The sequence below is a fragment of the Diceros bicornis genome, chromosome 9, assembly GCF_020826845.1.
Source record: "Diceros bicornis minor isolate mBicDic1 chromosome 9, mDicBic1.mat.cur, whole genome shotgun sequence".
In the NCBI taxonomy this organism is placed as follows: domain Eukaryota; kingdom Metazoa; phylum Chordata; class Mammalia; order Perissodactyla; family Rhinocerotidae; genus Diceros; species Diceros bicornis.
This window is the reverse complement of record NC_080748.1, coordinates 86,949,186-86,965,845: the sequence shown is the minus strand read 5'-3', so window position 1 is coordinate 86,965,845 and position 16,660 is coordinate 86,949,186. Positions and strand designations below refer to the sequence as shown.

At 44.7% G+C, this 16,660-nt stretch overlaps 1 protein-coding gene across 1 annotated transcript in view; it reads right to left on the bottom strand.

The window, feature by feature from the left end:
• The window catches only part of CUL4A (cullin 4A), a 52,342-nt gene extending 35,802 nt beyond the window's left edge, over positions 1-16,540 (bottom strand). Inside the window, exons 1-3 of the mRNA XM_058548530.1 lie at positions 16,167-16,540; positions 15,674-15,789; positions 6,319-6,422 (exon numbers count right to left, since the gene is read on the bottom strand). Of these exons, the coding sequence (XP_058404513.1) occupies positions 6,319-6,422; positions 15,674-15,789; positions 16,167-16,314 (368 nt within the window). The 5' untranslated portion in view covers positions 16,315-16,540. The remainder of the gene's footprint in view (positions 1-6,318; positions 6,423-15,673; positions 15,790-16,166) is intronic.
• Between the last annotated feature and the right edge of the window lie 120 nt (positions 16,541-16,660).

The following is a 16,660-nucleotide window of genomic DNA, read 5'->3' as shown; positions in this document are numbered from 1 at the left end:
CCGGTCCCCTTTATTACTTCGCTGCCTGATTACTTTCAGAGCCCTGCCAACTGAAACTAACAACCAGGCCATAGGCCTCATGGGTCTGGTGGCTGGACCAAAGGCTCTACCACCCAACGGGCAGCTCCTGCCCTTGTCCTGTACCTGAGCTCTTAGAGACACTATCCCAGGAGTGAGCAAGCAGGTCGACTGGTAATAGCACTGGGGGACTGGCAGCCAGAGGAAAGTGGCTGAGGTTTAACTGTAACTTTCAGTCTCGATGAAAGTTGACATGAAGTCCCATTCACGTACCAAATTAGGAACACTCTCAGCTTGACTCTTAGAATATATTTTTAAGAAGGGCTCAAAATGCTGTTTACAGGAAAAAGAAACCCACACTTGGGCTCCTAGTGCAAACCATGGCCAAATGCCTTGAGCCGAGGACTCATAAATACCTACACACTGCTTTATGGTTCACAAAGCACTTTTCACGTTCGTGCTCACTTAGTGCTCCCAGCAGCATGACGAAGACATCATTCCCTCTGCAGAGATGAACACAACGGTTTGCGGGAGTGGAAAGACTCGGGTTCCCTGGGCTTCAGCCCTGCTCTACCACCTCTTAGCCCCCTTACCCTGGACAAGTGGTGAGCCTCCCTGGGCCTCAGTGTCTCCACGTGTAGCAGAGCACACCCCTCAGAGCTGCTGTCAGACTTATACAGAAAGTCCTTAGCATGTAGAGAGGAGAAAAACACACCAGCCAATGTGTGACGTGTAAAATCAGACAGGCAGTGGAGTCTTTAGTCCGCAGGGAGGCCTGGCCGGGGGCGGTGGGGGTGGAAGGAGGTGGCGAGTGGAGGACAGGACGCCAGCTAGGACTTTGGGAAGAGGACAGAAGATCAGGAGAGCAGTGGAAGGACTGAGGGCACACGTGTATCCTTGTCATACCAGCAAGAGTAGCTGACCACAATCAGTGGCTCTGGCCAAACATCTTATTTTCTCTGAGGCTTTGCCAATAAATTAAAAATAGACAGTCAGTCACAGCAAAGAGCTAATAGTTCAATGGTTAACAAGTTATTCTGGAACGCTTTCATAACTACTCAGAATTATAATGACCCACTGTATTAGAACCTTATACCAACAGTCTGAAAAAACAAACTAAGCATCAGTCACAAGCACATGCAGACAGGTGCCACCACAGTGGCAACCCAGCAGCTCTGGCCCAGTGCTGGACGCGAAGCACTTGCCACGTGGCAGACACACTGGCAGGTCTCCACGGGCAGTCCATGCCAGCTGGGGGCTGAGCTCTGTCGGAAGGCAAGACTGCACAGGGTTAAACCCCCACCAGCAATCTGACACCATCGGGTAGCTCAGGTGCTACAAGTAAGCAAGGCAGAGCTCCAGGTGCAGGGTTTTGTTAGGATGGAAAGGTCCAAGGTGAAGGGTTCATTAAATGAAAGATACTTTTCCTTAAATAGCTCTATAAAACCAATATAGATCTTCAATCAATAAATTTTTGCCATTTCCTGTGGGAAAAAATATGAAATGTTAAGCTAATACCCCACAGTGAGGCATTTACTGAGCTCCAGGCTTCTAAATATCAAAATCAATTCCAGACCCTAAGCTGTAGCAGTAGCCACAAAGCCGCACGTGAGCAATCCAGGATGTGAAACATACAGACATGCTGACAGCCTGTCAACAGCTTGTTCTTCAGACAGCTTCTCCAATGACCATCCTTTTTATAATTCCAGAGAAGGGCCAATCCCAGTTAAAGGATTTATGCAGTCTACTAAGGTGAGTTAGGCAAGTCTTCAAACAACAAATAACAAAAATCCAGCAGCAAAACGCTCATAATGTACCATGGAAAAAACTACATATATCTGTGATCACGGTAATCAAAAACAACATTATCATCAACAAGACAGGGCTTACACTGGAGTGGAGAAGTGACAGGTCCGATTTTCGCCCCCAGGTTATCTTGCTGTTCTAATCCCAGAGCAGAGGCACCAAGTGGCCCTTGCAGCAGCGGACAGAGCAGATGATCATGATCCTACATCACAGACTTCCTGACACCCCTCACCCAAATCAGATCCCCTTGTTGTGACAGCTAAGAATAACATTTCCTCTCACAACATTTATCAAAGTTCACATTCTGGACTATTCAATCACGGCCTCCTTCCAAGTCCTTGGTCTACAAAGCCCATGGAGGCAGGAAGTATGTCACGCTCACGGCTGAAACCTCCACTAACCAAGGGCCACTCGCCAGCTATGTGGTCTTGAGCCCTCCGGCTAATGAAGCCACCTGTAACTCGGATGCTGTGCAAATGCACAAAGCTTAGCCTTCTGCCAGCACGTGCTCCCTGTGCTAACTGCACACTGGTCATGTGAGTATGAGCAGAGGTCTTTATAAAGAAACCTAAAGCCTGCCGTGTCAGCACAGGTCACAAAGACATGCTCAAAGGAAGCTGTGTGGCTTCATGATTCCCCAGCAGGCTTTTGTGTTTCACACGCGTCCTTCTGTTCTGTGGACTGCACTGTTGTCATGTGTGACTCGACCACTGATGCCCCATGCCAGCTCGCATTTCTGTGGCTAACCAAAGCTGCAATGCTGTGAAGCTGAATCAGGGGAAGGAAAGAGTTTTATCTACAGTTATTTACAGGTTTAGATTCCGAGGAAAGTTTGGTTTGCCATTTTAGCAAAACTCCTCATGCATCGAGCCTAGGCATGCAGCACGTACTTCCTTCTGCGTGGTGGGATGCCTGCTTCAGCACAGGCATCACACAGTGCGTGCAGGAATCTCTTTTGTTTTGGGGAAAGGCATATTACCAACAGCAGGTAACTTATTTTGAAAGTGGCAGATAAGTGCAGAACTTGTCAAACACATGAACAAGGGAATGGATATGGAAACCTAAGAAAATAACAGCAGACGACTCCATTCCACAGACTTCCTTTCCCACCTGGATACCCGATCTCTTTAACCTATGAAGGGCTCCCTGAAGTCCCCCTGAGTTCTTCTGCTGGCCTCAACGGCGGCACACAGTCAACATACAGTAGGTAGCAGTCCCTGAATCTTAGAAAGGAGTTACGTGAAATACTGGGATATCCCAGAGGCAAGAGAAATCTGAACATGCTCACTTTGGAATATTCCTGGCCCAGTGAGTATCTGGGCACCTGCAATAGCACTAACACTTGGCCAATGTAAGACCGGGCTAGGTTACACCCCTCTTCCAGCAAAAACGAGCTCTGAGGGTGGGACTGTCACTCGTCACCACCTCTATCCCTAGTGCACAGCACTACCTCTGCACTGCCTCGCTCTCACCTGCCCAGGCAGACTGGTGCTCTTCCTTTACGTCGCATGAGCTTATCTGAACTTTTTAAACCCTCACCACATGGTTTCATAAACACGTACCTTTATGCTTCTGTCAATTCCATTTCATTCATGTTTATTTTTCCCAGGGCCTAGCATTATACCTGGCACATAGCAGATACTTAATAAACGCGTGCTGTCTCTGGTCTACTTTCTAATCTATCTCATCATTCTGCCAAAGTCACCTTCCCAAAATACTACCTAATTACACTGGGTTCTTGCTTTATTTTTTTAAAAATTTTTTTATTTATTTGTTTTTTTCCCCCAAAGCCCCAGTAGATAGTTGTATGTCATAGGTGCACAGCCTTCTAGTTGTTGTATGTGGGACGCGACTTCAGCATGGCCGGAGAAGCGTCGGTGCGCGCCCGGGATCCAAACCCAGGCTGCCAGCAGCAGAGCGCGCGCACTTAACCACTAAGCCACGGGGCTGGCCCATGGGTTCTTGCTTTAAACACCTGTAAGGACTCTCAGACACTCACAGATTTAAGTCCAAATCCTTAAGAGGTTACACAAAGATTCAAATCCAAGCTGCAACATAGCATTACAGCCCCAAGTTCTACCAATTCTCCCAGGTTCTAGTCACATCAGCCCGCTCCAGGTTTTCATGAACACCCCTTCCACACTCTGCATTCTGATGCCTCATTCACTCTCTAGCTGGCTAGACCCTGCTCATCCTTTAAGAAGGAATGCAAGTGTCACTTCCTCTGGGAAGCTTTGCCCCAAATGCTTCACGTACTGCAATTCCTGTCCCTGACTCTTCCATTTTTGAAGTCAAGATGCCTCAGACTAATGAGGACATTTAATATGGTCAAGTGTCTTTTTTTCTTTCTTCTTCTATGAAAAAATGTTAATTTTTATAATCATGGTTTCATTACAGCATCAAGGAAATACGCTCATTCCCTTGCCTCTATCACAGCACTGTGACTTCTTGGAGGGTAGAAAGCAGGAACGGCAACCATTTTTCTATTTTCTAGTACAGTAGACAGGAAGTAAGTACTTGTTGAATGAGTGAATTAATGAACACATTCGTGTAACCCACAGGAGAGGATTAACTGGCAAGAGGATAATTTGATCAGGTAATCAAAAAGTAGTCTTTAAGTAGGTTAGGACAAGTGAATTAGGACAAAGTCACACCAGCTCACCCTTACAAGTGCCTGTCTTGGAGAGAAAGCCTAGTAATCTCCCGATGACTTCCACCAGCCTGGGAGTATGGCTACTTTTCAGATGCCAACATACTGGGACTGCGTTCCTGGACCCGTCACCCAGACCCTGGGATTCCTGAGCTGTGGCACCAAGGCAGGAGGGGTGCCTCTGTGTGCCTTCAGAGGATGCCTCTCTCTGAGACGTGGTACATACTGGCCAGGTTCCAAAGGTGTGGTCACCATTATCCTGAATGACCTCATAATCTTTGGGACAGAGCCTTGCCAGAAAGTTCTGTAGAGGTCTATTTACAGATGCCAATACAATAGAACCAGAATTTATTTCACTCACCCATTTATGAGGAGCACTGTAAATACTGTCCTAAACTGAGACCCCTCAGTCTGGACCACATGGGCTCACTGTCATGGTTAATCAGGAGCATCAATACCAGGCAACAGAGCTCTGGCTGCCCCAAGGGAGATCTCAATGAGCTCTGAATGTTTCAGTTTCTCAAGGTGAGGGTAATGGGAGAGAAGAGATTTGCTCAGCCAGAAGAAAACTTAGAAATGAGCAGGCTCTAACTACCTAATTTCACAAACGAAGAAACAGAGGCCCAGAAAACTGTAGTCATAAGTAGACTGTCTGCAATTAGAGAATCCACTTTGGCCGGCCCCATGGCTTAGCAGTTAAGTGCGCGCACTTCACTACTGGCGGCCCGGGGTTCGGATCCCAGGTGTGCACCGACGCACTGCTTCCCCAGCCATGCTGAGGCGGCGTCCCACATACAGCAACTAGAAGGATGTGCAACTATGACATACAACTATCTACTGGGGCTTTGGGGAGAAAAAGGAGGAGGATTGGCGATGGATGTTAGTTCAGAGCCAGTCTTCCTCAGCAAAAAAAAAGAGGAGGATTAGCACGGATGTTAGCTCAGGGCTGACCTTCCTCACAAAAAAAAAAAAAAAAAGAAAAGAGAATCCACTTTCTAATTCCTACCCAATGAGACGTGAGGGTGGCTATACTAAATGGGAGGGGGCTAGGGAACTGGACTGAAGCCATATTGTAAAGGACTGTCTGCAGGACGCTAAGGAGCTCAGCATTTCCCTGGCAGATATCTGGGCATAGATGGTCACAGATGGCGTGGTGGCAGAACTGTAAGATGCCCCTGCCCCGTGTACATGCCTATAACTCCCTCCCCTCAATTGTGAGTGGAGCTCTGAATACAATAGGTTATAGTAGACCACAGAGGAGGATGCACCTGATGGCCCAGAAGAAGTAAAGAACCACATGTCAGAGAAGGGGCCTCTCGGGGCAAAGAGAGACCTCAGCCATACCAGTGAGGGGGCCAAATTCTGCCAACACCTGAATGAGCCTGGAAGACAACCTCAGGTGAGACCACAGACTCACAACTGTGAGCTGACCAATGGGTGCTGGTTTACACCACAAAGTCTGTGCAAATTTGTTACACACAACAGAAAACAAATATAGATGGTTTTTTTTTTTTTTTTTACAAGAATAAGGATAGCAGAACTCAAACTTTAAGACATTTTTCCAGAACTCTTTCCAAATACTTCAACAAGACCTAATAAACGGGCACTGTTTCACTTTAATCAGATCAGCAAAGTAATTTAAATGGTAAAAATTCCACTTAAAAACATCTATTATATTGGGTCATATGAAACAAATTAAAGGTTTTTTTCAATAAATAAAAGGGAATTTAAAAAGCTGTTGTTTTAATATTAAGGATACTCATTAGTTCTTTATCCTATTAATGTTCAGTTTCAAAAGATTTAGGTAATGAATACAAACTTCATGAGCCAAAAAAAAAGGATATTCTCTAAATTGAAGAATCTGTGCTTGGACATGATCTTCACAGACCTGGCGTAGCTGCTTGTAGAGTGTTGGGGAAACTTTGTGAGAACAAAGATTTTCAACAGCCTAAAAACAAAATAAGTAAATGAATTATTCACTATGAATAACAAATTAATTCTTTAAAGAAACCTATTCGTATATATAGTGACAATCATAACAGAAAGGCACCCCCCCATACCTACGTCGTCTACAAATAAATGATTATGTTTAAGTTTAGGGCAATTATTGTTGCAACACTGGAATCCAGTAATAGTTGGTAAAATGCTACGTGACACTGGTTAATATTGAACACAGACTCAATGGCATACCTATGACAGCCTGTGATACCCAGGGTCCCAGGTGGTGAGCCTGCATCTCAGCATCTCACGATACCCCATTTTTTCCTAGTGCAGTCGTCTCTAAATCTGGCTGCAATCCACAAGTTTGGTCCCCATGGCCCTGTTTCTGGATGTTCCGATGCATTCGTCTGAGGTGGGGGCTACAGGAATTTGTGTGTGAGTTTACCCAGATGATTCATGATGTGCAACCAGGGCAGGAAATCGCTGCTCCAGACCCCCAGTGACCACCTTTCAAACAGGCGGGGGAACAACAGGAATCCCAGTTCCTTTCTTGTATTAGTGTAACGATTCTATCCATATGAGCTGAAGGAAAAACAATCCCGAATGCCCAGGTGACACAGGCCAGGTTGTCTTGTTTTCTATTTATTTTTCTGCAGGCTAGATGTCTAATTTACTTAAGTTTGTCTTAAAGTAATGAAGAAACAAGTTTCTGAGGCAGAAACATTTTTCTTAAAATATTTTTATCCACATCAAAGAAATAATGTTTGTATATTCTTCCCAGTTCTAATAAAATTTCTTTTCACATCTCATGTACAAAACTGGCACCTCATTTGATCCAAATGTGAAATACTATAAACAGAAATGTAGCTTTTCTACTGACTAGTTTCAAACTGTTTAAAAAAATATGGGCATATACAGAAGTGGAAACACTTCAGAATCTGCATTTAACTCAAATACCATATTTCCAAAGGAAAAAAGGTAACTTAAATTTTTATAAAGATATTCATTATAGTAATACTTATAAGTATTAATAATCCCAATACTTAATATTAGGGGAAATGCTACATATTAACCTAAATTAAATAAATACAGTAATTACTACCATATAAAACACACGCATATTTACAAAGGTCAAAAGAGAGCACGGAATGACAATAATTAAAAAATTTTAACCTGTCTTCTAGCAAGTTTATTACCTGCATAATAACAAAAAATACAACCGTTCCCCTACATTTTGTCTTACAATAGAAATAAGAGATTCCTATCTACATTTTGTTCTTACATCCTTCAATTCCTTTCTCAACCCCTTCAATTTCATCACTTTGTAGTCATGTATTTATAATTTAGCCAAAGATCTACTATCCTTTTCTTTCTTAAAAAACCCAGGATAACCTCATGACAAAGGCTTTTGCTCCAGTAGTTAATCATTAGTGAATTCCACAAACATAATTATTACAAAATAAGCTTTTAATATAATACAGGAAGAAAATGCATTTGCTTTGGTAAAAGTCAAGATAAGCTTAGCGGGACACATCCTTCATAGAACATCTTCTTAGGACCATTTTCTGAATGCTCTAATTCCTGCACCAGGAGTCAACGTCCTCAAAACAATCTTTCCCCAGTTGTGACATGCTGTCATTGTTCAATTTTATAACCAACTCTTTCTGGAATATGTTCTATTTGGCACACTTAATATTTACATGAAGCACACTGCAACTTATTTTGTTTTTAAAATTGAGAATTTGGGGACTTCTGGGGTATCCCGGGTTTGCTGTGGGTGCCGTCATTTCTCCGTGCCTTTTGCTGAGTCACTGCTGGCATCTTCATGTTACAGGCACCTCGTTACCTAAGAGGACAGAGGGTGGCCCTGCTCTCCACCCACACTGGCAGGGACCTGGCAGACTTTTCTGTACTGTTATAAGGATCAGCACAACACAGGAGTCTCCCTCCCCAAAATAAGTTTTGGAGATGAGTCCTATTTTGAGATTTAGAAACGCCTTCTCTAAGTGCATCAAGTACCTAATCTGACTGGCCCTGTGCGCTTCATGTTAGCGTGCTGTGGGTGTTCACACAGTCAAGAGTCATCGCAGAGAAAAGGAATTTAACTAATCCAATAATTGGGGGTGGGAAAGCAGCAGCACCTGGGTTCTACTTGTGTTAGATCAAGATGTTTTCCTTGTAACAACTGAGCCAAGGGAAAACTGTACTTGTCTGAATTTTCCCTACATCATAGCTGCTCTCTAATCAGTAGGTTGGCAAGGCCACCGCACCCGAGCTCTTCAGATGGTTATCTGTATTAGGACAGACAAGCTAGTATTAAAGCAAAACAGACAAGCACGTCAACGTCCAACGCTTGTCTCTTTATGGTGCCAAACTCTCAACCCCAAGTGCACTCATGCTGCTAAAACAAAATGCTTCCCCCCAGTGGGGTATACCAAAAAAAGGAGATTAAAGGAGCTGTGGGGTAAAAAGAACTACACAGCATCTATGAAATTAGGGTGTACCAGGTCTGGAACATTATCTTTTCACGTAAAGATCTTTAAGGCTAAAGTTGTGATCAGAGAGAAAAAGCAGTGAGACATATCACAGAGTGAGAAATCAGAAAGGAAGAAAGCAGGAAAGTACTGAGAGTTATTTATGTAGATGAAGGGGAAAAAGGAAAAAAACCACCCCCTTCTGCCCCCCTAGCCCTTGGGAAAACCATGCCCCAGTCGACTATTGATAAAGAAGATACACTGGATGGGGCACAAGGCAAAACCCACACTCTTCGCTTCAGCTAAAGGCCAGCCCAGTGTTCGTACAGACAGGAGTAGTAGTTCAGGATTGAAGGATTTCCCTCAGCAGGGATGGTCTCTCGATACACAACTAGTAGTGGTGAAGATGGACCCCACTCAATGGCAGGCCTATTTGGAGAGAGCCCAGCTCACGACACGGGGAGAAGGTGCTAACAGGGCTCCACCTCACCAGGTTCCTGCCTATCAGAAATGAGTAAACCACAACGTAGAAACTAAATCAGGACTCAAAGCTGAGTGAGGGGATAAATCATGAGAGGGAAGTTTTCTAGGACAAGGGCTTTAAGGAAAACCACTGATAGTCTATTGGCTGTATTTACACACTGACTACACAACAGCTTCCCAGTTCCAAATGTTGAAAGTAAGTTACCTAATACAAATGATGAATTTTATTGAGTGATGAATATTGTTGAATTCTGAAATTCTTTCTATTAGGCCTAATATATTTGAGTTTGAATATTCTCCTCTCTGTTTCTGAATAACTTATATATTGAATTCACTCTCAATTAACCTGTTACTCTCAAAGTGGTGTCTATTTGTCTACCATCTTCCAGGCTTTTTCCCGTTTTCTAACCAGTGTTCGCCATCCTGCTAGCACATTCAATATCGAGCTCTACTCCATTTTCCCTCCCCTAGTGACCACCAGATAGAACAGCTTCACAGAGATGTCACTCGTGACTTGAGACGAAGGGCATGGCTTTTCTCAGAACTGCAAGTCCTCCGTGAGGGGTTTGTTTTTGTGCATAAAACTAGTCTGAAATCAACACCTAGCCTTTCTCTGAAACCCTTCTTGAAAATGTAGTCTTCAATTTTCTGTTGTCTCATTAAGCTGACAAGTAGGACGAAAACATGGAGACATAAGACACACAAGATACACTTTCTTCAGCGAGTAGTGATTACAGATCTAAACTCAGGTCCTTAGACGGAAAAGATCGATGCATTCAAAATATCCTCCTCCTCGCATAAGAGGAGGAAAATGACCATGGGTGGAGAGTGTGTCAAGACTTTCATCACCATAATTTGAATCTCCCTTTTTACCAAACAAAAACAAAATAACAAACAAAGAAACCATAGGAGGCTGCAGCAGACAGGCCGTAAGTGATTTCTCCTTCTAGGCAGGCCTCCCAAAGGATCTAGAGGAGTAGAGGATGCCTTGACAGGGAGATAAGGGAGCCCACTATGGGGAGACGGATCTACACCAAAACATAAGAGGTTCTCCCTCACATCATCCTGAAAACTTCCTCAAAACAAAACAAAAAATACTTTCACACTTTGGTGAGAATTATTACTTTCACATAAGATTCTTTGGCAAAGTACATACCACACCACCTCAGCAAAAACTTAATTTTGAAATACCAGGTCAAATGCATTGTCTGACTACATTATCAGAGACCGGGATAAAGTGAGCAGTCAGTAATTTCACAATGACGTCACTTACTATTTCTATCCCATTTGCTTCCACAAGATCTGGACAGCTCACTCCATAGAGACATACGTGGCCTGCCTGGCACTTCTCTGTGAGTGGCCGTGAGCCTGCCCATGCACATGCCCCTCCATAAGCCAATCAAATGAACCCCACATGGGCCCTCTTGAGACGTCGCCTGGAATGTGTGATGCCATTTTGAGGGTAAGCATCCTAGCCCTCAGCGTCTCAAGACACGCACAGGGGCACCGAGGGCATCTGGAAACACTGTTTATGATAATACCTATGGTGACCATTATGAGACATATTGCTGGGTAAAAGGTATTCTAAAGTCATTCTACTAAGAAAAATGATGGGCAATCGATACCAGATAGTCAAATCTCCAGGAAAAGAGGAATAATAAGCTCTAGCTGTACGATATAATATTTTATTAATTAAAAACCTATGAGAGTTTAGACACTCGGTGGGACTCCTGCTTCTGGTCAAGACAAAGGGATTAAACTAACCCTTCTGCCTAAAATAACCCAATAAACATAAAAATAACAAGAGTTTTCAAAACACTGCACAATGGGCTATGAAAGACAGTGATGTCTGGGAGATGGGAAACAGACAAGCCCCGACTACTCCAGCTTCCTGACTCCAGAATTTCCAGGCTAGGGAGCAGGCGCACTGAGCTGAGGCTCGACTCTGCAAGATGAAGGTCCAGAGAGGAGAGACGCACCCAGCAAGGGGCTAGGAGATGTGCAAGGAGACCTCAAGTGTTCCCCTCAAGTATCCAGCAGAGCACTGACCAGCACGTATGTGTGAGGAAACTACCAAGGCCAGGGAAAGAACCACCCAAAAAGTTTAGAGACAACAGTGTCTGGTGCTCACACAGGACCTGGAGTAGCACCTTCCCACCAGACTGCAAAACTACAGGACACTGGGTAGAGTATTCAGGAAGGATTTGCCCCAGTAGTGGGGGCAATCAGCCCTGGACAAAACACTGCCCTAGTCTTGCCTAACAAATCGTCAAACCAAGATTCAAAAGATCAAACTGCTTCCAAATAATTTAACTACATCCAGAACGAAGCTCAAGAATATTTATAGGAATAGAAAAATGTCTAACACACAAGTCAAAAATCACAATGTCTGACATCCAAAGATTATCAGACATGCACAGTAGGAAAACACAACCCTTAATGGGGAGAAAAATCAGTCAGTCAAAGCCACCAGGAACTGACTGAGAGGACAGACTTGCAGACAAGGACCGTGGCAGAGCTACTGTAACTGTACTCCACACGTTTACAAAGTTAAGGAGACACAAGGAAGATACCAAAAAGACTCACTGAACACCCAGAGGAAAACAACACACGAGAGGAAAACACACCAGATGGTATGAACGGCAGATGAGACACTGCAGAAGGGCAGCAAACCTGAAGAAACGGATAACCCAAGTAGTTCTATATCTACTAAAGAAACATGTAGTTTAAAATCTTTCCACAAAGAAAGCCAAGATGGCCTCACTGGGGAATTCTCTCAAACATTTAAGGAAGAAATAATAGCAATGCTACACTAACTCTTCTAGAAAATGAAAAGGAGGGCACATTTCCAACACATTCAACGAGCCAGCATTACCCTGATACCAAAACCAGACACAGGCACCACAAGAACAAACACACCAACAGCCTATGTGATCACAGAGGTAAAAATTAACAAAATGTCAGCAAATTGAATCCAACAATATATAAAAAAGATAATTCATCATGATCAAGTATGATTTATCCCAGGAATGCAAGACTGGCTTAACATGTGAAAAATCAATCAATGTAATCAACAAACTAAAAAACAAAAATCAAATGATCACTGAAAGAGTCACAGAAGTCGTCGTCAAAATCCAACATGTATTTCTGATAAAAACTCTCAACAAACTAGGAATAAAAAGGAACTTCCTCAACCTGATAATGGCTATTTTTGAAAAACCCACAGCTAACATCATACTCACTGATGAAAGACTGAAAGCCTTCCCCCCTAAGATCAGGAACAAAATAAGGATGTCTGCCTTTACTACTTCTATTAGCCATTGTACTGGAGGTTTTAAATAGTGCAGTGAGGCAAGAGAAGGAAATAAAAGGCACGCAGATTAGAGAGGAAGCAAAACCATCTCTATTCACAGGCGACGTGATTGTCTACATGGATGGGATCCATAAAAAAGCTACTAGAAATAAGTAAGGTTAGCAAGACAGCAGTACATAAGATCGATGTATACAAATTATTTGTATTTCTACATACTAGCAAGAATCAGAAATTAAAATTTATACTACCATCAAAAAACATGAAATGCATAAGGATAAATTTCACAAAAGATGTACAAGATCTATACACTGGAACTTGAAAACATTGCGAGAGAAGTTAAGGAAGACCTCAATAAAGGGAGAGCAGCTCCTTGTCATCAATCAGTAGACTCAGTATTGTCAAGAAATCAATTCTCCCCACACTGATCTATAACTCAATGTAACCCCAACAAAATCCTAGTAGGCTTTCTTGTAGAAATTGGCAAACAGATTCTAAAATTCACATGGAAATACAAAGGACCTGGAATAGCCAAAACAACTTTGAAATAGGATAAAGTTGGAGGGCCAACACTCCCTGATTTCGAGACTTACTACACCCACCCCCATACGGACCATGATTTTTGACAAAAGAGCAAATGTAATTCGGTGGGAAAGGGTCGTCTCTTCAACCAACGGCAACAACTGGGGCAACGGGACGTCTACAGGGAAAGACAGAACCTGGGTTTCACCTCACAACATATACAGAAGTTCACTCCAGACAGATTACAGACCTCAGTGTAAAACCTAAAACCCTAAAATGTCTCTAAGGAAATACAAGGGAAAACCTTTACCACCTGGATTAGGCAAAGATTTCTCAAATAGACACTAAAAGCAGAATCCATAAAAGACCAAACTGATACACAGACTTCATCAGAATTTAAAACTTCTGCTCTCTGAAAGACAGAGTTAAGAGAATCAAAAGATAAGCTGTGGACTGGGAGAAAAATGCAAGACCAATATCTGGTATAGGACTTGTACCCAGAACACATAATAAACTCAAACACTCCTTAATAAGAAACTAACCCCATAAAGTGTGTGCGCTCCACTGCTGGCGGCCCGGGGTTCGCAGGTTCAGAGCTCGGGTGCGCACTGATGCACCACCTGTCAGGCCATGCTGTGGCAGTGTCCCACATAAAGTGGAGGACTATGGGCACGGATGTTAGCCCAGGGCCAGTCTTCCTCAGGAAAAAGAGGAGGATTGGCAGATGTTAGCTCAGGGCTGATCTTTCTCGCGGGAAAAAAAAAAAAAAAAAACTAACCCCATAAAAAAATGAGCAAAACATTTGAACACACACTTCATTAAAGAAGGTATATAGAATGGCAATGGGCACATGAAAAGATGCTGAATATTATTAGAGAAATGCAAATTAAAACCACAACAGAATTCCACTAGACACCTACTAGAACAGCTAAAATTAAAAAGACTGACAATAGCAAACGTTGGCAAGGACGTGGAACAACTAGAACTCTCATACACTGCTGGTAGAGATGCAAAATGGTGTAGCCATTTGAAAAACAGTTAGGAAACATCTTATGAAGTTAAATATACACTTTCCTTGTGACTCTGAAAACCCACTTCTAGATATTTATCCATGAGGAATGAGAATATATGTCCACACAAAAACTTACTTGTTAATGTTCACAGCAGCTTCATCCATAATAACCTCAAACCGGAAACCCAAATGCACATTAACTGGTAAAAAGATAACCAATTTGGTGACCCATACTGCCCACACCAGCAACAAAGAACAAATTACTGTCACACGGCGCATGAATCTCACAAGCACTATCTTAAGTGAAAGAAGCCAGATACAAAAGATTGCAAAGTGTACTGTTCCACTCAGATGAGATTCTAGAAATGGTGAAATATACTGACAGAAAGCAAATCAGGGACTGCCAAGGATTGGGAGTCAGGGCAGAAGAGTGAATTCCAAGAGGCCTCGGGGAACTTTTTGGGGCGATGAAAATATTCTCTACCTTGATTATGGTGGTAGTTATACAATTGTATACATTTGTTAAAACTTATTGAAGTATATGTTATATGTAAGTTATACCTTAATAAAGTTGATCAAAAAACATAATAAACTCACATAAATTTAAAACAAAGAAGGGAGGTATATCCATTAAACTGTCAATAGAAGTCTTCTTTGGGTAGTGGGAGTATAGGTGATTTTAATTTTCTTCTTTGTACTTGTTTGTAGTTTCCATAATTTTTAAAATGTAATCACTTATGTAAATAGAAAAAAAAATTTAAGCTCAAGTCTCAATTTGTGATATTACATTATTACCTAAAATACAGATAATATTAGCAAACGTTATTCTTTAAAAATAAAATATGAGAAACACCAGACTGCTGGTAAATGTAATATCCAAATAGTAAAATATACTTTTGAGCATTTTTTTCTCATGTTAGAAATGGAACTTCATTACTTTAGGTTAAATGTAACAAAGTCTGTATGTTTTAATTGCAACAATTAATCACAAAACACAACGAAGAGGGGGGAAAAATCTACATTAACAAGTGAAACCGTAACAAGTTTCATATATAACATAATGGAATTATAATAATAATTTGCTGCATACTTGGAAAATGTTAAGAGTCATGTAGCCCGAAAATAAAATAGAAATCCCACAACCCCCACAAAACGAAAACACTGGCTGACTCTGGGGACCTGCTGTCACAGGCCCTCCTGTCCTGCTGGAGGCACATGCTTGGATTTCCATTGGTTCCTTCGCTACTGACGCTGAAACAATCCCGAGAACCAGAGCCGGGGTGTGTATCACACCTCCCTGCAGCTAGATAACCGTGTTACTCAGCCAGCCACAAAACCACCCGGTACGGGAGAGAAAGGACGCCGGCTCCTCCGTCCTGAGGTCCTCCTCGCCAGGACAACCCCGCACTGACAGGTCAGCGGGTTGCGAGCGGCCGGCCCCGCCGCTGCGGGCTCACCTGATAGAGCTCCTCCAGGTTGTACCTGATAGACGTGCTACTCTGGATGGCCTTCACCGCCTCGTGCAGCTTCTGCCAGGTGTCCTGAGTGTAGTTGTCCGGCAACTTCGGTCTGTCTGTAAACGCAGAGAGATCAGCGGGGTCGGGTCCGCGCCAGCAGCCAGCATCTTCCAGACACTCCGCAGAAAAGCCCTCACGGGACACCAGGGCCGGGAGCAGAATCGGGCTTCCCAACACAAGGCACCGCGTTTACACAGTTCCCGGGTGCAGACCAGGCGCCCGCACGCCGCTCCACGCGCCCGGCCACGCACGACCCCGGGTCCCGGGTCACCGCCGTCCCGCCGCAGGGCCGACGCCCCGGGAGGGGACAGCAGGGAGGGGGGATCACCGGAGAGGCCCGCGGGGAGGGCACCGCGGGAGGGGACTGCGAGGAGGGGACCGCGGGAGGGCACCACGGGAGGGGACGCCCCCGCCCGCCCCGCCCCGCACCCACCTCGGAAGTTCTTGATGACCAGCTTCCTGGAGCCGCCGCCGGGCTTGGCGGAGACGGCGGCCGCGGCCAGCGACGCGGGCTTGGTGAGGCCGTTGGTGTGGCCGACCAGCGCCGAGAAGCTGCCCTTCCGCGGGGGCTCGTCCGCCATGGCCGCCGCGCTCCCTCGGCCGCCGGCGCCAACCGCCGCCCCGGCCCGGCCCGAGGAGGCCCGAGGCCCGCGAGCGCGGCCCGTCCGCGTCGGCCACGGGCAGCGCGGAACCCGCACAGTCGAGGGGCGCGGGGCAAGCCCTGTCAGCTCCGGGGGCCCGGGCGCCCAGGGGCGCGGACGAGGCGTCCTCGCTGAGGGGAGGCGCGGAGTCGCGGCCGGACGCCGGCCTGCCTCAACCCGGGCGCGCCGCCATGCCGGCCCGGCGCTCGCGCTCCCGCGGACGCTCTCCCTCCGGAACCGACGTGCGCGGAAGGCGGGGCTGGCGGGGCCGGCGGCGCGGGGCCCG